The sequence below is a fragment of the Ascaphus truei genome, chromosome 1 (genome assembly GCF_040206685.1).
Source record: "Ascaphus truei isolate aAscTru1 chromosome 1, aAscTru1.hap1, whole genome shotgun sequence".
Classification (NCBI taxonomy): Eukaryota; Metazoa; Chordata; class Amphibia; order Anura; family Ascaphidae; genus Ascaphus; species Ascaphus truei.
Window position 1 is genome coordinate 414,032,231 of NC_134483.1, and position 22,496 is coordinate 414,054,726.

Here is a 22,496-nt window from a genome sequence, read left to right on the forward strand (position 1 = left end):
CTAGGAAGAGGGCATCAGGTCTGTTCCATGATTGGACATGCTCAGGCCTGATGTCACCGCCTCCCCCTGTCACTCAGATGCAGCACCAGTGAGTGGGAAAAACCCATATTGACTATTTGCAGCCTGATTTTACCAGGGCTTACTGCCAGGAGTGGGGCAGGTTAGTAGCCATAGGTGGCAGGGCTACAGGTCTTATTCAGATACTTGCATGTGAGAATCTAATTTAAAGAGCTTTTTTGTATTTTAGGATGGTTCCACGATACGCTACACCAATTGTTATCTATTCTTCGTCATTTTGCCCTGGGTATTACACCATACATCTCTGTGGGCAACTTTAAAGTAGCGCAGACTATTATTTTGGGAAAGTCTGAAATTAGTGGTCTTGATATTTTTGCTATAAATCTATATTATATTCAAAAAAGATTCCCAGCCAGAATTTGTTGTATAGAAAGACATGCTACCCATGTTTGAATTCCTCTGGTATGTTCTTTCAGAAAATATAGACTTTTGTGTAGATATTTGTGTGCTAGGTGGTAGTTTTGTCTTGTCAATGACAGGGTTCATCTTTTACATTCAGTCCTGAAAAATTCAGGTGTAAACAGTCTTACTAATTTGGGGACTGTATTGGTGAACAAAGTATGTTCTCCTATATGTCACAGTGTTTACCCCCACCCTTGGGAGATTTGGCCATTACTGGTCATGTGGTGCATGATACCTGCTGGTAACAGGAGGTCTGAGTCATCTGCCAGTGGTAATGGGGACACAGGACTAGGCTTCTGGGGTTCATATCCTACATATCTCTTTAGCAGGGCAGTGCCTCCATCTGCTGAAGGCTCCAGGAGCTGAAGGTGATCTCCCACGGTAGAACTATTAGATGCCTTATTGGATGCCGTTCGGACACGTACTCTACCCGGTCCATGTACACTGGACCTTACAACCTTCCATACTTTAACTAAGTAAGCCACACGTGCTTCCGCAATATGCTCCTACTATGCTCGTTGACATAGGCTCTAATGGCCTCTACTAGCTAGCTCTCTCGGCTCTCCTCAATTTCTCTCACCAATGGCTCCGGAACATATGGGTACTCGAACCCATGCGAGTTCCGGTACTTCTGAACTATATGTCTCTCGGATCGGCTGATATTAGTTAGTCGACGACCCTCATCCTGGTCTGGCTCAACCCGGAACAAAGGTTCTTTAACTGGGGGATTATAGCTATCTAGGGCTTCACCCGAAGGCTGTAGTATACCCAGACTAATCTCTCGCTCCCGGCATCTCATGATCTCTGCGGATTCCTCAGGGTTAAACTTTCCCTCAACCCACCAATGATCTACCACCTCCCTGGTCTCTAGTAGGAAACTAGTACAATCCATCAATGGCACATACCCCCTGAATCTAGGATGCCACCAGGGTAAGGACCCGGCTGGGTTACTACAGCGGACCCGGTGTTTGATGTGGTGCTTGAGAAACATCAGAATCCACAGACATAGCATAATGACTGAACCCACTATTTACACTACATACATCTTCTTCAATACATTTATCATCTATTAACATCTCATTCCCATAAGACCAGTCCTTCCAATCTGAAGAGGGAATAAGAGTCTTAGAGGACCGCAGGCTCCTCTTTTTAGTGTACCGTTCTCATGCGGTCCGGACAGCTTCTCCAGATGATACACCAACATGGGCGATCCTGGTGGAAGGGGTTCCCTTGTTAGAATTCATTCGGAAGTCCCGGCAAAAGAAGGACGGCAAGACACCTGAAGACCAGCCGTACTGGTCGAAGGTAAAAGGGCCTTGAAAGTGTCCAAGTCCCGGTCAGTGTCTCGTAAGGCTACATTAGCCGGACCTGACACCAATGTGATTCGGACCATGTGAGATGTAGGGGCTGGAGTGGGCCACAGGGGTTGGGACATCCGGACACACCGGAGGCCTATCTTCCTCTTTGGCCACTTCTGCTGCTTTATGTTGAGCCCTGCGCTCATGCATGGACTGAATAAAGGCAGTTCTCTTTAAACAAGTGGGAGTGTTACTCACCGAAGCGGAAATCAGAGTCATCTCATCCGCCCCAGCGGTTGCTAGCAGCATGACGTTATCTGCAGCAAGTCGAATGGGGTTCTGACACATATCCAGATCCCGCACCGGAAGGGCGTCGCCACCCGGCTGTTGCATAGGGGTGCTGTCTTTGTCTTTATCAACTTCCGCCACGTGGACGTCGGCACCAGAAGCTACCTCCATCGGTACCTGAGAATCCCTGGATCGGCTTCCGGACACCTACACGAAGGGTAGGCTCATCTGCCTTTCAGGTCCCACAGTCACGTTACGGTTGCAGGACTCCTCCGTCTCACTGAGCCATTAGAACTGTTCTGTTCCTCCACAGCGTCGGTCGGCGTATTCGACAGCGGTCAAAACACCACAGAAGACCATCTGCTACAGGTATGAGAGGAAGAGAGCAGGGACACCTCCGCAGGGGAGAGACACTGGATCATTTCTGACTCATCAGCGGCAATCAGCAGAGCCGGTCCCGGCTCATGCGCCTCCGAGAACAACGGTGTCTCATCACCCCAGGCAGTCACCTTACCCGGCAACTCTTGGGCTGGTTACGGCTCACCGACCCTCTCTGGTCCTCTGCGGGGACCGGGTCTGGAACCGTCTCAGCCTGCTGGGTAGTCATCGGGATACTCAATACTATAATATAGGCTAAAGCTGGTAAGTTCTGCACATTATTGAAATTCCTGCTCTCTGATTGGTTAAAATTCCGTCCATTATCCAATCAGTTATGGCCCAGAATTTTTGGCACCCTGCCAAGTTTTTCAGCCAATCAGCTTTCAGTTCTCATTCATAAAGAGTGAGATTAGCTCCCAGACAGGGGAGGTGATTGGAAAGGAGGCACCAGCAAGGCACTGACTCCTCCCCAACCCTGCCTGCAGAGAGCTCCGCACAGGATTGAGGAGAAAGATTTGTGTGTCTATTGTGTGTTTTGTGGGTGTAAAGGGGGCCAGCAGAGTGTTTTATTGGTGTGTATGTGTGTCTGCTGTTGGCGTGTGTTTTGTGGGTGTAGAGGAGGCAGCAGAGTCTGTTTTGTTGGTGTGTGCCTGCTGTGTGTGTTTTGTGGGTAGGAGGGATGCAGAGTGTTTTGTTGGTGTGTGTCTGCAGTGTGTGGGTTTACAGGGAGGCTGTAGTGGGTGTAGAGAGGTAGCTGCTGGTGTGTGTTTTGTGGATGTAGAGGTGGCAGAGTCTGATTTTTTAGTTTGTGTGTGTGTGTGTGTGTCTGCAGTGTGTGTTTTATGGGTGTAGTGTGCGTCTTCAGTGTGTTGTTTGTGGGTGAAGGAGGGGTGGAGAGTGTTTTGTGTGTGTGGGTTTACAGGGGGGCTGTAATGGGTGTAGAGCGTGGCTGCTGGTGTGTGTTTTGTGAATGTAGAAGGGGCAGCAGTCTGTTTTGTTGATGTGTGTGTGTCTGCAGTGTGTTTTGTGGGTGTAGAGGGGGGCTGCGGTGTGTGTGTGTGGGGGTGTAGAGGGTGGAGGAGGGCTGCAGAGTGTCTTGGTGTTTGCGTCTACAGTTTTGTGGGTTTACAGGGGGCTGCAGTGTGTTTGTGGGTGAAGAGGGGGGACTGCTGTGTGTGTTGTGCGTGTGTGTTTTGTGAGTGTAGAGGGTGGAGGAGGGCTGTAGGGTGTTTTGTGGGTGGAGAGGAGGGGGGACTGCAGAGTGTGTATGTATATAGAGGGGGGTTGTGTGTATGTACAATTTCCTTTTAATAAACTTGCAGTAAAAGCAAAAGCATGTAGACAATCATGCTGATAAAAATCAATATGACTACAAGTGTCTATCTTTTTTATGAAAGATGTAAAAATAAATAAATAAGCCTATAATAGTAATAATGCCCTCAGAACAGGGCATTACTGGCCAATAATGCTCTGGATGGGTTAAAGTCCCTCGGCTTTGCCTCGGGCCTTCAACTCTTCCAGCCAGGGCATTATTGGCCAGTAATGCCCTGTTCTTCTGGGATTATTACTTAATTAGTGTACTCAGGGAACCAGGGGCAAACATCTAGTATTCATTTTAATGAAAGAAGAAATCTGGGATAATATGAATCAAATAAGTCGTTTCCCCCCCCCCCCCTATTTTTGACATTATGGAGCCTTATGTACTAAGTGGCACAATCTTTTTTGGAAAACAAATGGCGGATGTCACACTCAATTGTGTGCACCTTTGCACCAAGCTGCCATTTCTCTATCTGCACCAGCTATAAAAAAATACATTGTGATTTTCTAATACTAGTTATATATTTTAAAAAATACACATCATTTTGTTGTAATTTAAATTGTATCAATCAGGTATTAAACCATTCGTTTCAAACAACAAATTATGCCTTGTATGTATGAAGTTTTCATACATACATCGCATATTTTTAAAGCACAATTTGAAAAATATATATAGGTCCCTATAAGATGATATGCAATCCATTCAAGACACAGATAGAAAGCTCAACTTGTGCTGAAAAAAAACCCCCCACATATAGTTTTCATAGGTACATAAAAAGGTCTCCCACAGGAATCGTGGTTGAACAAATGCACTGTATAGTAACATTGTGAAAATGTGCTTAGCCACATGGGTAGCAAACATCATTGGCAGTGAAAAGGATAAAGAAAAGGAGCTAAAAAACGAATAAAACAGGCATTCAATAAAGTAGTAGAATAAAAAACGGTGAGCTGAACATTTCTTGCGAGTATAAAAAATATTGTTTAGCACGGGTTTTTTTTGTGACTCTTTTTGCTACTATTAACAATTTGGAAAAAAACAAAAATGCTCAACTATGAGATCTTTTCCCATAGTTAAAATTAATTAGAGTAAGTTAAAAGACAATTAGATGTAAGAAAGAATTAATTAGTGTACGGAAGTTATAGAGTTAGGAAGTCATTTGAGTGGTTAACCCCTGTGATGCTTCAGATGGCTGCAAACCTTATAGACATTGTATTTGTTGTCGGCCCCTATGGCAACGAAGAGGTTACTTCCTACGTTTAATGATTTCCCATTAAGGATTTCCTTTTAACCAACCACTTGCCATTGTGCCAAAGGCAACATTGTGCCAGGAGGGTTAACTCTTTAGCTCCCACATGGGAGGAGGAGGACTACTCTGGCACTCAAGGACATAGTGTTGGTCTAGAATAAACAAGCGAATGCATTGCATCGCTGCCAACGCCTTACACTTCAACCTCTTGTTCAAGTCACTTTATCATGCTGTATCTTCCGAGGACATGATCATTTCTGCATACTGTATGCATGTTATTAATAATGTGGTTTACAGGTTGCTGCTTAGCATGTGCTCAAATACATTACAATAAAGGAAAAAACTCTGGGAATCTGTGGGGTATGTTGCCATTGCCCTCAAGTATACCAAATCAAAACACATCAGTTAGGCTTTACCAGTAACATGCTCTGTTACAATGCTAACGTTTCAGTGCCAAATGCTAACGTTTCAGTTTCAGTAATTTGTAATCTGATAAAAGTGTAGCCGGCATCAAAACATTGACATCATAATAAATAACAATACTGATGAGGCCTAACTTTTGCTGGATTATTTAAATACACTGAAATAACTAAAACCATCTGACATTCCAAATAATTGCTTGCTCAACATGGGACAGTCATTCCTGAATCAGGTGTGCAATACAAATAACACTTTTGTAAATTCCGTGTTATATCCTCTTAGATGCTGAAACGCGAGATGTATACTTGTATATAGGTATATCAGGACTTTTACTTTAGAGGGTTACAGATATGTATTTAAAGCAGCACTCCCCCCACAACTCGAATATGAAGTCATGGCACAAACTGTTCGTTTATATTGTGCTGATCGATTCCTTGCTTTCCATATTTTTCAAAAACGTGTGTTTTCCCCATGTTTATTATGTCATTTGTGTCAGCTGTAACCGTGACAACCTCTGTTGTTTAAATGTGTCTGGGTGGCAGCTGGTATTTTAATTTCCCTTGGATGCAGTTTCAGCAAATGGTATCTGTCTGCAGTGTGTGTATAAAGGAGCATGCCACACTTTAGATGCCTTAAGACTGGCAGCACCCAAGGGAATGGAAGCTGCACTTCCAGGATCATAACCACGTTATCGCTTGGGGTAGTGATTACGTGGTCACAACCAACCCCTAGTAATGTGGAGGCTGCGAACGCAATCTGCCCCTAGAAGAGATCTTCTAGAAGTGGCATGATGTACTCTGTCTATTTCTTTGAGAGGAAGCTTGTCACTGACGTTGTGTCTACCACACTAATATACTAATGGTTTGCCCTTTATATTTTAAGGGTGTTTGGTAAATCCAAGGAGGGCTTCCAAAAGACCCTAACATTTTGGGCAACTTTATTACTTTATAGACTTTTCAGCTCTTATTTACAATGTGGAATTTGCTTCTATTTCACGCATAGAAAGCCACCAAAATTGCACATAAAAAAGGTTAACAAATTTGAAAAAAATGCTCCGCTCTGACCTTTATTCCACTTTGAACCACCTTATGTATGTCTAAGAAAGGCTCCTTTATCAGATCTCCTTCGGGGCTTAAAATCTTCACGTAACCCTCCTTTTCAAGGATGAAGAGCCGGTGTGATCCATCCCCACAATGCATTGCTCCAACAGGTTGTCTTAAGCCTCTCACAATCTCCTGAATGCCGTAGCAGTTGTGTCTGTGTTTCCTGCTGTACAGACATAGAAAAAATAATGTCACTGAGCATCCAGGCAATGGTGCATGTGCTGCTCATCCTTGTGTGTCAGATATTACAGGGGGGTTCCCGAAGCTCCAATAACGGATACCTGCGCTCAATCGGCGTTAACCGCCATTGACATGAAAGGAAGTTAATGCTGATTAACCTCAGATACCCGTTATCAGAGCTTAGTGTATATACTTTTATATTGTTTTTCTGCCCTGACAATGAGCGTGTAGAAAAACAAAATGAAAGCAATGCCAAGTATACCCACACATACCCGCCCATATCCAATATATTTGGAATAACCAATTCCCGGGCAGCCCCGAGTCAATATTTACAGTTGTAGCAGGCTTCTTTGTTCCCTATTATGGTGATATATGTTGTGATATTCTGCACCAAAACTGCCATTGAATCTTATGCAATCTGTGATATTCTGCATTACAATGGCATATGTGGTGATATTTGTTGGAACAATGTCGCTTGCTACATCTGTATATCTCTTCCCACCATGTTATTTAGCCCACCGAGTCTCTCGCCAAGATCACTGAAACCACAGAAACCCAGGGGTTTGCAGAGGACAAATCATTTAAAACGCAGACGTAAAACAAGATCATGATATTAGAACATTGATACTAGAGCAGTGTTCTGATCTACAATCATCTTGATTATTGTTTAAATCGGATATTTTAAAACTTTTTTTTTGTGTGTATGGTGTGCATAGCGACATTGTTTCTGATTGAGCTACAGGATGGGAGAAACATGGCATGACATCACATGCAGATAATACTGCTAACTCCATATTATGTTGCTGTTTCTGAGGGTTCCTATTTATTTCTTTTAAATGGCACTGCTCTGTGCATTTTGGCTTAAAGGCATTTACTATCATAGTATACAGTGTTTTGCTGCATGTTCATGTCTGCAGGGGGCTACAAAATCTCATAAAGTTTCATTAAAGGTGTTCAAGTCAGTTACAGTCACAAGCAAAGTACAAAGCCTTAATAGATTACAAAGAATGTACCATTAATATGATCAATTTCAGACATCATCTTTCCTGGATCTATATGCAATCGTATTCTAGTCATTAGTAAAAGGGTCAGAGATTCTTCAGTCAGACAAACATTATGGGGTGATATCTTAGGACTCCAGTACATTCCAAAGCTTGGATACTTACAACACACAAAAGGTGTAGTAAGCACATTAAGATTATGTTAATTGCAATCATTTTTGGTGCCTTTATTAAATATATATGAGAAAAATTAAGTAAAAGATAAAAGATGAAAAAGATTCATTGCAAAATAATTTCTATAATTAAAAATGTACGCTGAGCACTAAGAGTCGGAAGTACATACTGACTGAGAAAGCAGGACTGTCATCCAAAATATTAAAAAGGCATTTGTTCCCAAGAAATCACATAAACAGCAGATGAGCAAAACATCTGGAGGGCACAGCTGCTGAACATAAGGGCAGACTGAGTTAATTCACTGTCAAAACCACAAAAAGATGTCAGGTTTTTTTTTTCTTTTTCTTAGATTAAAGAGCATTTATCTTTATGAACCTGCTGATCTCTTCCACTTTGTCATATTCTTCCATCTGGTCCAAATAGTTAGATGCTGGCCCTCGCACTTGCTTTCTTGGAAAGTCTGGAAAGCACAGCCCGCTGTCTCTCGTGACATGGTAGAAGCAAAACTCCTCTGCTGTAGTTTGAAGGAGTCCTGGGAGAAATACATGGGAAAGGGTTAGCTCAGTCTGGCACACAAGGAATTATTTCTATAGATGGGCGAAAACCTTCACCCAAGTTTGAAAATGTTGGAAACTTTGGGCCATCGCCACTCATGAACAAGTTGGACGAGTTTGCAAAAAGTCATCATAAACACCTTTCCCAAAGCAAAGAACATGATTTCATCAATGCTGATTTTCGTTACTGTTAGCAAAACTCACAAAGGCAGCAAATATTCTTATAAGTAAACATTTGAAAAACACAAAGTGCAATCTTATTTGCTGGCAAATATGTTTTTAAAAAAAAGTTGAAACTTTTCAGTTTCCGTAAACATTTCTTAAAAAAGTAAAAACATTCTTGCATATTTCTAATCGTTCTTTTATCGACAATATTGATAATAAACAAAATCTACTAAATTAGGGTCTAATTTTTGGCATAACTTTGTTTTCACCATGCCTTATTAAAAACAATGATGAGCAATAAGTTTGACAATATTATCAAGGCAATCACACAATTAGTATACAATGGGGCTTTGGAACTATGCCCATGTTTCCAAAAAGGACACCATTTCTATTGATAAGATGCCATATTTAGTTGGAAGGAAGGGTTTTTTGACAAGTATTCACCTACATACCACTGAGCAGTATCCATGTGGTGAAATTCACAATGTTTAAGTAGACACATGGTCACTTCACAATCTCAGCATTTGATGTACACCAAGTTTTGTGGATCGTTATTCTATAAGTAAATGAATATTCTGACCTGTGCTAAAGAACTTATGGTAAGACTGCATTTTTGAAGCACGTGTAAAGTACCTGTACCTTTTAACAAAGTCACATGACAAATGTTGATTTAAAAAAGGAGCTACCCAATATATTAAAATATAATTTGAGATAATAATACTAATAATAATGATAGTGAGAATTTCAATTAAAAATAAGAACAATAAAAGTTATAATAAGAAGAACTATAGGTGCAGCAAAAATATATAGGTGAATGCAGAAAGACATACTGTAGTACTTTTAAAACACGTTGTTATCCCTTTTCAATTCGAAAGTTGAGAAGCGCTGCAGCATGAAATGCAAAGGACCAAAACAAACACAAATAAGATGGTCAAGACTTCTTCATCAAAATGATGTACGTATTTTAATGTCAAGTATGGGCATTTGAAAGTACGTATAGCCATAGCCTGAATTTGTTGTTGTTGCAACATGGTTCTTTTACAGGGCGGCTTGCGTAAAAACTTAAACCTGCAGCTTTAAGTTTAAGATTTGCTTTTCTTTATGGTTTCCTTCTTTAGCACTAAAAGCTCACATGCACTCTTGTTTTAGAGGAGAGCAGTGATATATTGTGAAAATATCCATTTCATTTAACCATTGGCAATAAAACCAATTATCCCCGTAGGACTTGCCTCTGGCATTGTCATCTCTCATAATAAGCCCTTGGAATAATTATTAGCATCTGACCAATGTAGAAAAAAAAAATATTTCCCTGTTTTTGAGGCTTGTGATCGTTCTTTCTCCCCCCCCCCCCCTACCTCTCCCCCCTTCTTCTGCAGAGCAGCATGGCTCTGTCCAGTGCTATAGTTATGCTTTCATCTGGTTATCTTTCAAGACAGCCTGGGTGGTCACGAAAAGCACTTGACATCTTGATGCACTTCAGCAGTTTTACATATACACAGCCTTTGTAGAAAAATAAATTTGTCATTCGTCACCACATATGTTGATCTGGGGAGTGAGGCTCCAGCAGCTCTGGCTCCTGTGTTCCTCCATCCTTCTCTCAAGCGCTAGGCTCCTGCATCTCCTTAACCCCTTCAGCAACCGAGGGAATAACAGCAAGACTCTTCTATTGCTGTTCTACACCATTAAGGCAGCATTGCATACATTTGGGGAAATACAAAACTTAAAGTTTGCCCCATGAAAATAGAACCTCTAGCATTATACAGTTCAAGCTCTACACTCTCAAAGCAAGCAATGCATTGCAGACCTCCCTGGCTCTAATGGTCTCTCTTAGTGTAGCATTTAAGGGTATATCCACTTGAATGGGCCATAAGGTGTCTTATGGAATAGCACCAGTTAGTAAATATGGGCCCTAATGTTTACTGTATTGCATGTTGATATAGAATATGGACAACAAAAACAGACCCTTGTCAGATCTGCCTAACTGTTTTTGTACGGGACTTGTACACCGTAATGACCAGCAGAGAGGCTTCGTTGGTTGGTGTCATAAGAAAGTTATCTAGTATGAATTAAGCTACTGTAAATACGAATGGGCTTCTACAATATTGCTAGATACTTAAAACATGTATTTTTAAAAGAAGATCATGGCGCTCAGATGTAAAATGGTGATTTACAAGAAATTCACAGTAAAGGGATAACAACTGAAACTGTACTTTATATGATACTACATCTCCCCTTTAACTGCACAGAGATTTGTAACACATTTCTGCTATGCGCTGCAGGCCCCTCTTATACTGGAAGAGTCCAAACATTAGATTAAAAAGATCCCCTTGCTGATTGCATGATTTTTAAGGAAAGCTTGGGTCATTATTTTGTCTTTGATCTTCTTTGCACTAAAACCATGGAGCAATCTTTAATCCCTTCAAAGCTCGACAAAACGGCGACGTGCTGCTCCAGGGCGCAGTGCAGCCAATTACTTGCATAAGACTGGTCTGTAGTCCTCCAGTGAAAGAGTTAACATAGTCTTGAAGAAAACTCACTGATTCCTCTCTATTTAAAACCAGAATGTTGTACGTTTTGTGAAGAAATGATGATGTAAATTGTGTGGCAAAGCTGGCAGGTTTGTAAATAAAAAGAAAAGTCTGGTTCGCTTGAAACAGTGAAATGTACAGTTGAAGCTCCAATAGGGGCAATTCATTAAACTGCAATATTGAGGTATTTTTTATATTGCCTTTTGTCCTTGCAATTTGGGGTGTGGTTGCTAAAATAGACAGAGAAGAGATATAGCACACATACTCTACAATGGGATATATCAAAACCACTTACCACTATGAGGTATGAAGCTCTATGTATCAAAGGCCAAATGTAGGCGCAAAGTGATTATTTTGATGTAACTCGTGCGCTACTTTTGGTTATATCTGCACTGGCTGGGACAAGATCAGGGATTTTTTGGAGCAAGTTGGAGGAGTTGCATGTGCATGTTGGCGTAGGGCTATACATTAAGAACTGTGCAGCTTGCGTTACATTTATTGATGGTTTTCTGCATTGGTGTTCTCCATCACCTTAAAGGTGGTGTAAGCATGCGCCAAATTCTACAACAGTAGGAATAACCCTAGTCAATAAGTTGCGTTTCAGACCGAACAAGTGCTTAAAAAAAAATGTGCAAATAGGTCAGCGCAGTCCACTTTCTTGATACGCAGACACCATAGTGCAAATGTAATTGTATATATTAAAGTCACCATTTCATGATTTGGCAAAAACTCCTTGGACCAAACTATCTCCATCTAAGGGCTGTTCTGTAGTGCGCACGCTTGCTGCACCGTGCGCGTGCGGCAATTATAGATGGCTGAGGTTAGTCAGCCTTTCTATAATAGGACCGCGCACACGCATGGCAGTCTGTGTGCAGCCGGCCGACAGGGGTGAAGAGTAGGAAAATAAAGATTTTGCGCCGCTACCGCCGCTGAAATGTATGTATATGTATGCATGTGTATGTATGTATATGTGTGTATGTATGTGTATGTCTGCACAATGTTAATAAATATTTTAATTTTAAAAATGTGTTTTTTTTTTAATAATAATAAATTACACATACACACAGATACACACACACAGTACCTTCCCTGCCTGTCGGTCCCGGCAGCATGGACTGTTTACCCACAAAAAGCGTGCGGCACGTGCACGCGCGTTGGCACAGGCGCGCGCGCGCATGGCCACACACAGTATTGAACGGCCCTTATGTAAGAAACTTGACACAGACACCAGCAGACATAAATAGCTGTGTCTTTTTAGGCATCTTTGAGGACCTAGTTACAGAGCCATGCTATAATTTCTACCCCTGTGCAGCGAGACCCACATAGTTGAAGGCAAAGAATAGTCTGATACCTCCCTGATTATATATTGATGTTTTAGGCTGATTGCTTAGGTCAAACATTTACAATGACAAATCTGTGTTCAACACTAGCACAATCTTGGCAAGTTTGACATATTTTTCTTAGCTTGTGATAAAGAGCTAAGAGCAGCTGGCTTAAAAAAACCTTCCTGAACTATAGTTTATAAAGACAATAATAATATTTATATATGTAAATGGGCTAACGTGCATGTCGAGTTTCACCAAGAGCATTTAGAAACGCTATTAACACCGTTATTTTTTTATAATCAATAAAAACATTACAGCACAAAAACCAGTGCAGATGGGAACAATTATGTGTTTGAATCTATACAGGCACACACGCACATCTATGTGTTTTATATGTTTGTAAATTCAAAAACATAGTATAATAATTACAAGAATATATATTTTTTTGCAGTTCACTTGCTCCAGGTGAAAAAAAAGGTGTTTAATCACTTTTTGCTAAATGGTGGGGTCTATTTACTTAAGTCTTCGTATGGCAAAATTGGGATAAAGCCAGTGCAAAAAAAAATGTGTACCATATTTATTAAAGAATAGAAATCCCATTGAAAGCAGTTGTATGTTTTCCTTTGATAAATATGGCGCAGTAAGGTAATGAAGTTCAATATACTGTACAGTATATACATAAGCTCTGCTAAAAACTCCTATTTTATACTGTGTGTATAAACATATAAAAGTGTATAGATGAGTACTGGTCCATATTGTGACATACATATGTAGCAGAGGTTATTGCACCAGCTATTACAACTTGTGCCCTTTGTCTGAATAGAGCCGCGGCAAATCACACGACAATGGGTGAAATAACTTCTGCAACATCTGTATCACACTACTGATTAACAGGTGGAAATGTACATGGTAAAGGGATACATATGTATATGATACCGTTTGGAGATCCAGCAATCAGGAGGCAGCACACAAAGGTATCGTTTCAAAAATATATTTGTAAATTGGCACACAATCACCAACGTTTCGGTCTGTTCAATGGTGGTGAAGAGAGACAATGGAGACAATGACTGTGACAAACATTTATACCCACACCCAGGTGTACACAATCACCTAAAGCAATGAATCAATTAAAACAAGCAATCAAAGAAATCACAAAACCCGCAGGTTTTATGATTTTTTAATTGCATGTTTTAAATGTGCTAAATAAGTTAATAGAATGGGTATTTTCACTCTTTCACTGTTACAGTATATGCTCAGTTCATTGCCACAACATTAAGGGCAATGTGCTGTATCAAGACAAATTGGAATAGAAATTAATGCAAATTGCATCATTTTCATCGTGGATCTCTTTGCGTCAATGTACAGCAAGGTCTTTGCTCCAAGTTTTGTGCCATGTGTTCTAGTCCTTGATTTAAGGAGTGTCAATGGGAAGAGTTAGGAAGTAATTACATGATTCACCAATTATATTTAAATGGGTCAAACGCCTCATCTCTGTTTGTCTTTTTATCTTGTATTTGCTGCAAAAGAATCCGCAAAGTCTGAAGTGGTGTACATTTTTGAAGCTAACAATTTGTGTCAAATGTAGGAAACTCTTTCTTAATTTGACACAAACGCAAGCTATAAATGGATCAGTGTGTGAAAACAAACTTCTCTTTGCGCTTTGCTTCAGTTGATACAAGCCCCCCAAAATGTGAGTGTTTTTTGGGGTTATTTAGCAAAGTCTCCCAGCTGCAAAATGGGTGCAGCTGTTTTACCCCAGTTTTTGTAGCTGATTTGCCCCAGTTTCACAGGTTGGAGACTGTGATACATATGTTATGTGATAACGTTGTGCCTACAAATTCTCCCATGTTAAGCATTACATAAATTGTTAGGTAGGTACATTCACTATTGTAATAATAGAAATAAACAACCTCTTTCATGAACTGTTCAAAGATGTAACAAACAGTGAATGCACCTTCAACCCCCCCATCTCTGCATCCTGATAATCCCGTTAAGCATGATTAAAGGGCTTTTCCAATACCTGGTATGTGTCCTCTGCATGTGTAGTAGAATTCTTTGCAATAATCTTTGCACAGGGTGGGAATGACTAGTTGCCTCTCGGACGTCTCTGTTCTCTCAGGTGGGTGGAAGAGATTCTGAGCATGTGGCGAGCAGTATGCACATCTGATTTCTTCCAGAAGCTTTGCACATTCTGTGTTGTTGGTAACTGAAAATACCTGCAAGCCACAAACCAGAGATAAATAAACATATGACCTATGCTTCACTGCTACACGGGACAAAATTTTTGGAACAAAACAGTTGAAACAACAAACTACACTGTAGAGCAGTGTGTTAAACGCACGTATTGCAGTCATTGGTTTCGAGGGGGTATGCCCAGAACTGCCATGAAAAATGTGCTACAGGAAAGTACTGCGGATATTTACTTCCTATTGTTTGTCCTATGAATGAAGTAGCGAGGTTTGTATTGATACAGCATACGTACTTAGTTAGCGTTCAAAATTCTAATGTCAAGACGTATTAGAAAAACAATATGCAGGTGGGTAAAATATGCATGGTTTAGATTAGCCTGTTTGATCCTATTCCTGAAATTCCTACTATGGAATTCTCTCAATAGGGGTTTTTTAGTGCCCTTTTGAGTTCATTCTCCTTCACAATACTGTTCTACTTGGTAAAGTGTTGCTGAGCACAAGGCTTAACCCCTTTGTCTTTACATTGAGCTTCAGGAGCCTCTGTCAAAAGGATTCAACTTTTCAGTGATACGCCAAACTATTATACAAGTGGTGTATTATTTTTCACGTATATACAGCATACCATAGTAACGCTATATTCCCTTGACCTTGAGGTGCCTTACAATTTACAGGTCTCATGAAGAAAGCGGTCAGTTTTATGCAATTTGTCTTGTTTGTTTTTTTATCACCTGAAGTTTAAAAAGCACTGAAAGTCAGTGTAAGCATTTTAAAGGTCAGGGATATGAATAGTAACCTTTTCAGTGCCGGAGATCTGGCAGCCACAGGGTGCCACTGGACCTTTGGTATTTGGGGTCAGCAACGATCACATGAACGATACCACCCCCTGGCTGATGGAAATGGAAGTGGAGGGCGCTCGGTGGGATCGGGCTTCCAATCATTCCCTAGAAAATGAGCATTGCAGCCATCAGGTGCCTGGTACATCGATAGGGCCTCTGGCGTGCCAAGCCCCATATAGTACCATAAATGCCCACCAAAGGTTCAAATGGACTTTGACTCTCTGTCCCTCCCTCTCTCTAGCCTGGAGATGAGATGTCACCAGTCAAATCAAATCTCTCAATCTACAATGTGAATACCTAATGTTGCAATATTTGCATACCAAATCCCGGTCTAAAAAAACAAAACATTTTCGCATGGTTTGCAAAAGCAAGAACTTGAATTTTGCTTGTTTTTGATTGGAAACTGCCTTCTGCATCTTGTCTCTTTTTTTCATCTGTTTATCAAAAAAGTGCACAGAACAATTCCATAGACTAATATGTACATCTTGGAAATGTATTTACTAAAATAATAATAATAATAGAATGACTTTTCCACATTTAAAGAACATAACACAGCTCTTTTGCAGAATTAACTGTCTAGATTAGTACTTTTAGCTTGACTGAAACTTCTAGTAAGCCCTGTTCCTTGAACTAACTACATTACATGAATATATTTATGTTAGAAAGCATAGTATAAATTGAGTGCATGACGTTTTAAAGCTGCAGACCAAGCAATATCCTACATGTGTGTGTTTTATTAAATAAATCAGTTCTGTACTATGAGAAAATACTTGTAGAATTTTTTTAAACAACTTAGAATTACATTTTTTATGTAACAAGCATTTTTTTGTTTCTATAGCAGCCATTTACAAAGTCACATCCCCTTCCTCTTCTGAAACAGGCTCTGGCACACCCCTGTTTGAGCCCTGCCCACTCTTTAGCAGTGCACCAATTGTATCTAGTGGCTGCCATGTCACATGATCTTCCCCACATAACTTTGCATCTTTGGTCCTCTTCTGCTGCCCTGACAGTCATTTAGTGAACCTTGAGCCAAATCTTTGCCGATCAACAACTTAGCTTATGACTTATCACTTGTGTGTATTGTATTGATGCACATATTAAAGGGGAAATAATAATAATATTTAAAAAAAACGGCAGCTTGGACTGCTGCTTTAAAGGAGCAATCATATTTAGTACTGATGAGATCTGGAAGCAATGAACTTGCCAACATCTATGCTGTTCTATCCCAGGTTCCTTCGAAAGACTATTTGTGACCTGTCTGGAACTCAAGGCATTCTCTTTTAATAACATTTGTAAAGAAAAAAACGTAGCCAGGATTGCACCTTTAATAGTAATAATAATAAATGTAAAGATCAATTTGGTGCAGATACCTCAATTCTTGGTAGACTACAATAGCCTTTACTGAACTATGAAAACAATATTAATGGATGTTGCGGGCAGATAATTTTATATATATATATATATATATATATATATATATATATATATATATATATATATATATATATAAATGTTAAATCAGGAATGGGGTTCAATAAATTGTCTAAACTCAATTGTTGTATTCTTTTTTTTTTTCCATGTCTCATGCTGTTCCAAAACATCAGGGAGCCTAACATCTTGTTCTGTGTGAGGTCTGTGGTGAAATTACCTTTCTGGAAGATTGATAGAGCCATCATTTCTGGTTTGGTTTCAATGAACTAATACTCTCTGTGAAGTCAATTAAAACGCCTGTAGGGCCTTATTTAACACCTTAATTGCTAGAGTAGCATGTGGAACAGGAATGACTCTTTTTGGAAAGATGGATAGGACTATCCTTCTAGGCTCTGGCTTTATTTTCAATGATCTACTACTCTCATTCCAGTCAATCTCAAAGATCAAGGGGCCCATTTCCTTCAGTAACACCAACAAAGTGAATGGTGTTAATGCATGCTAGATTACTACAGTGGTTTAATGAATGCTGCTTGTTTAACCTCATATATGCTGAAGGAATTACATTTTGCTGTGTGTGTTTATTTCTCTAGGCCAGCGGTGCTCGACTCCAGCTCAAGACACCCCCCCCCCCCCCCCAACAGGTCAGGTTTTCAAGATATCCCAGCTTCAGCACGGGTGGTTCAATCAGAGGCTCAGTCGAAGCAGGATTGAGCTACCTGTGCTGAAGCAGAGACTGATTGAGCCACTTGTGCTGAAGCAGGGACTGATTGAGCCATCTGTGCTGAAGCAGGGAATGATTGAAACACGTGCTGAAGCAGGGACTGATTGGACCACCTATGCTGAAGCTGGGACTGATTGAGCAACATGTGCTGAAGCAGGGATATCCTGAAAACCTGACCTGTTGGGTAGGGCTTGAGGACTGGAGTTGAGAGCCCCTATTCTAGGCTAAACAAACATTTTTTTGGAAAATTCTCTAAGGCGGTCTTCTTTTTTAAATAAAATTGCATTTGTCAATGTTCTGTAGTCTCTCTTTGGCACACCACCACAGAACAACAATCTTTATCTTTGACAAGCTCTTTAACCTGATGTGTAAATTGAAAGTTATTTCCTGTCTTAGCCTGAATTTGCAGAAACCACCATCAAATTGGTTAACCTAACTGTTCCATGAAAACCGTGTCAAGGACCAACACATTACAGCTTGTGTGGTTATGCTGCGTGCTATGCTTGCTAAATATCCCTCAAGCCAAATGATGATGTTTAATGATGATGAAAGTAATATACTGTACTAGTACACTTTCTTATATTTAGGAAATTAGGTACATTTAGATGTACAGTAAATTCTAAAGCACCACTCACTATAAGATAAGGCTCAATGTTTTACCACAATAAGTAAAATAGTGCCAATTGAGTTAAATGATACATAATACATATTTGACTCTGAAACATTATGAATGGTTTGCCCATAAAATAGGCAACAACATGGGTAGCAATTTGCTAGGAATGATATATTTACAGTATTTGTGCATATTTTACGACTGGGAGCTGCATTATTGGGACATTAAACACATTCTCCTCCTCTGTTGTGGTTTTGATTTATGTCATTAAAGAGTTCACTTTCAATTTTAAGCTAGTATGTAAATAGATCATAATACCCAAGCAGCTGTTAGAAAGACCCTAGGAGAAGTTGTTTATTTAGTTGGATGAGTTTGACAAAAGCTTTTGTCTGTAAAAGAGCATGAGCAAACAAATGATTTGTAAAAGGACACACTTGAGAACCATAATCGCACCACCATTTCTTGACAGCCTTGGCTGTGAATCCACCCAAGGTAGAAGCTACAGTTCCTGCTACGTAGTACATATTTTGTTTGGAAAGCATGTTATGAACACATTTATCTTTCATCTTTGTGGTAGTTCAGTCATGGTATGTCTCTTATGTCATCCAGGCAAGCTTGCCAACAACTTGATAAGAGTAGCATGTGGAGCAACATGTACTCCAAGATTGACTACACTGCACGCTGTGTTGCTCTTTCCCTTGGCACAGAAGTGGGCGAATCAGCACTGCCACCTATGCAGATACTTTTTTTGCATCCATTCATAGCACCCCTGGTATATGGTGTAGGCCTGAACTGAATCTCCTGAGCTCAGCTGCAACTATTCAACCTCCTCCAAGCGCAGTTTTAACAAGGAGGTGCTTGGTGAGTATCCTGTTGGTAATTTCAGATGTAACCAGGTCCCCCTTTCTGTACTAACCCCCCTCCTTCCGCTGCGCAGGGCCGCCGAGAACGAGGGAGTGCGGGGTACTGGTGCGTGAGCCGCGCGTTACCTGGAGTTGCGGCCGGTTGTCAGGGCCGCAATCGGGCCGGTTGCCGAGAACGCGATCGGGCCGTTGTTAAGGCCGCAATCGCGTTGCTGCGGCCCCGGCGGCTCGCGGAGCAGGGCGCCGCCATTGTTGGGTGCGTTGCGCATGCGCAGGGACTAGGAGCACCGGGAGGACTCCAGGGAGTTCGCGCATGCGCAGAGAGGAGCAGTAAAGCCCGCGAAGCCCTGGCAAATCAGAGGAGGGCTCTGTAAGGGGACTTTAAGTCCCATGAGCCTCTGGAGCGGTCCCATGACGCCAGGGAGCCAATAGGGCTGCAGGAGTACTACTTGCAACATAGTAATACATTTCGCGGGCTTAGAGCACGCTAGTTAGTTGGTGAGAGGAGCAGCTAGAGGAAGGAGGTAGGGTGCAGGAGTCAGTGGCTCCCTGCACTAGGCCAGTACTCCCCTAGGCCCCAGATAACCCTGAGTCATCCTAGCTGAGTGTTGTAGGGACAAGCCCTAGGTTAGGGACTCTGCCCCATTATCTAGTTATTAGTAGTGAACCAAGAATATTGATCGGTTGCTGACAGAGAGCTGGACTATCTTCACAGAGGCCAAGCCAGCAGTGACTGCGGCCTGCGGGCAGCATACAGATCCTCTCCAAGGCACAGACGCTGTGGAGCTGCGGTGATATTATCCACGCGTAGGAGGATATCACGACGATCCAACCCCAGGGGTATAGCAGCACCCGTGGCTGGAGCCCGGGCAGGTAACCCATTATCTCACGTGCACCAACCAGGCCTATCACCAGACATAGTGGCTGCGCAGTCACACACACACACTTGTATTTGATTTGGGAGTGCGAGACATTGGGTGGGGTTTACTGGACACAGGGTGGGATCACTCTGTGGAGGTGTTAGCGTCCGCCGTGACGCCTAAAGGTTAGCGTCCGCCGTGACGCATAAAGGTTAGCGTCCGCCGTGACGCCTAAGAGGTTAGCGTCCGCCGTGACGTATAAAGTGTAGGCACCCGCCGTGGTGCAAGTTAGCGTTAGCATCCTGTAAGACGCCGTAATCTGATTGCCCTTAGCGGGGGACCTTTGTTGCTATGTGTTGATGTTACTTGTCTCTATATGCCGTTAGTAAAGTCACCAGTTGTTATCCAACCTGTTGTACGTGGTTATTGTGTATTGTCCTGCGAGGAACCACTCCCCCTCTGGTGGGAGCCATCGCAGGTGGAGGCGCTGCATTGTTGTAAGTGAGTACCCCTAGCATAATTGCCCCAGGTTCCCCGTGGCGGAAGCTCAGCCCTCCTGTGAGCCAACAGGTAATGCACCACACCTATGGTAACACCGTATGTTCCTCCGCACCCATAGTATAATCTGCGATTGGGGGGGGGGGGGGGGGGGGAAACCCGTTACACATAGATGGCACATTGAACAATTGCATCATACATCAAGGTTTTAGAGACTAGACCCCTAACTCCTGTCATCAGGTCCACAGATCAAGCCCCCAGAATCTGGAGTGATGTAGGGATGAAGGCTGCATACAGTCCCCCCCCCCCCTTTTAAATATTAGGCTTTGCAGAAGTGTCAATTCGCTAGCTTGCTATTGGAAAGGCTAGATTTCTGCAGACTTCTTTCCTGTCCCAAATAAATGTTGAGTTTATTTCACATCCCCAGTCAATGCTACAAGTGGTCCTGCTGTTTCCAAATATTCCTTTTACATTTTGAAATAGGTAACAAGTTTACAGACACATAACTTCTCACTGATTTTCTGCATCCCACTGATTTTAAGTCAGTCTCACTAATATTTAGCAGCAGCAGCAGCAGCAGCAGCAGCAGCAGCAGCAGCAGCAGCAGCAGCAGCAGCAGCAGCAGCAGCAGCAGCAGCAGCAGCAGCAGCAGCAGCAGCAGCAGCAGCAGCAGCAGTCTCATAGATGTTAAGGGCGTTTCACTCAGAAGTGAGAAGCTTCCTTTGAAATTGCAATGTTTGGTTCAATGCCCTCACATCCCCAAACAGCTCCTTGGAGGTTGGAATCTCTGAGCATAAATTTTTTACAAAGAAGCATGGGGTTAATATGATTACAAGAGAGCAGCACTTCGGAGCAGAAAGTTGATGGTCTGAATGCAAATACACATTACAAATAACAGGACTGCAGAGCCTTTTTATAAAATGCATGTATTTGTAAAAAATGTAGCCTACAAAATAAAAAAGTTACACTCTTGGTACCATCTGTTGCCATCACATTTCGATCAGTGCCTTTGCTCATGCAGCCTCAGAACACTATAAACGTGAGGCGCTATCCCTGCCTGGAATCATAAACCTCTCCTGCACATGGGGAGAATAAAACCAAAGCTGACACTAAAAACCTGCGGCAAGATAGTTCTCACTCACATGGGAATAAAAAAGTGGCTGGCCCAAATACTCCCTGAAAAGGCAAGAACATTTGGACAGAGTGGGGGGACTGAAGGAGAATGATGTTCTCCAGTTTCACCCATTAGTGAACCAACTAACAAACACAATGGTGTTGTTATTCTTTTGCCATAAGCAACAAGACTCTGTGTGTGGGCAGCAGTTTAGTGGGGAGGAGGAGAAGTCGACCCCTTTTTGTCCTATTGATTTTGTCCTATTTGCATGACTTGAGCAAATTAAATGATGCAATATGGCTTTTTGTTACAAAACAAAGTGAGAGATACCACCCAGACACATATGTTGATTCGTAGAAGCTGTTTACATGAGAATAGAATGAAATGTACCGTGAACTAAGCATAAAAATTCGATTCAGCAGTGGGCATTTTCCTTTACTATGCTCGGGCCAGAAAGGCCGAAACACAAGTTTTCCAAGAATCTCTTAGACCTTGACAACAACACATTTGCCACTGAAGAATTCTTAATTAAACTAAAACCAGAGTAAGAAAAAAAAGGGCACCTGATGGTTTATTTCACGTGCACTGATTCTTAATGACATAATTCGTTAAGCCCATTTCAGGGTGTACAGATAATTGCACAATACAAAGGGTCAATTTAACGCTTTCGTTCAAGAGCCTGCTCAGCATTGTCCGGTCATAGTTCTTAACAGCTCTTTAATTAAAAATGGATCCAGAAATGTAAAGAGGGCACAGACTATTTTCAAACTTATTTTGCAGCCCCAAAACTGTTATCTTTTAAAAGACTCAAAGAACTTAACGGACAGCAACTTGCGTCATGCGTTAAACTTAGTGTGAATTGATGGAGCCTTTTTTTTTTCTATTGCAAATGTATCCAACTTGGCTAGAGACA

At 41.6% G+C, this 22,496-nt stretch overlaps 1 protein-coding gene across 4 annotated transcripts in view; it reads right to left on the reverse strand.

The window, feature by feature from the left end:
• The window catches only part of HHIP (hedgehog interacting protein), a 133,627-nt gene that overhangs the window by 106,005 nt on the left and 5,126 nt on the right, over nucleotides 1-22,496 (reverse strand). For 3 of the 4 annotated variants that reach the window (XM_075614335.1, XM_075614327.1, XM_075614310.1), the window contains exons 2-4: nucleotides 14,479-14,674; nucleotides 8,262-8,418; nucleotides 6,493-6,697 (exon numbers count right to left, since the gene is read on the reverse strand). In XM_075614335.1, the coding sequence (XP_075470450.1) occupies nucleotides 6,493-6,697; nucleotides 8,262-8,418; nucleotides 14,479-14,674 (558 nt within the window). The remainder of the gene's footprint in view (nucleotides 1-6,492; nucleotides 6,698-8,261; nucleotides 8,419-14,478; nucleotides 14,675-22,496) is intronic. The other variant, XM_075614319.1, reaches the window with a different exon arrangement.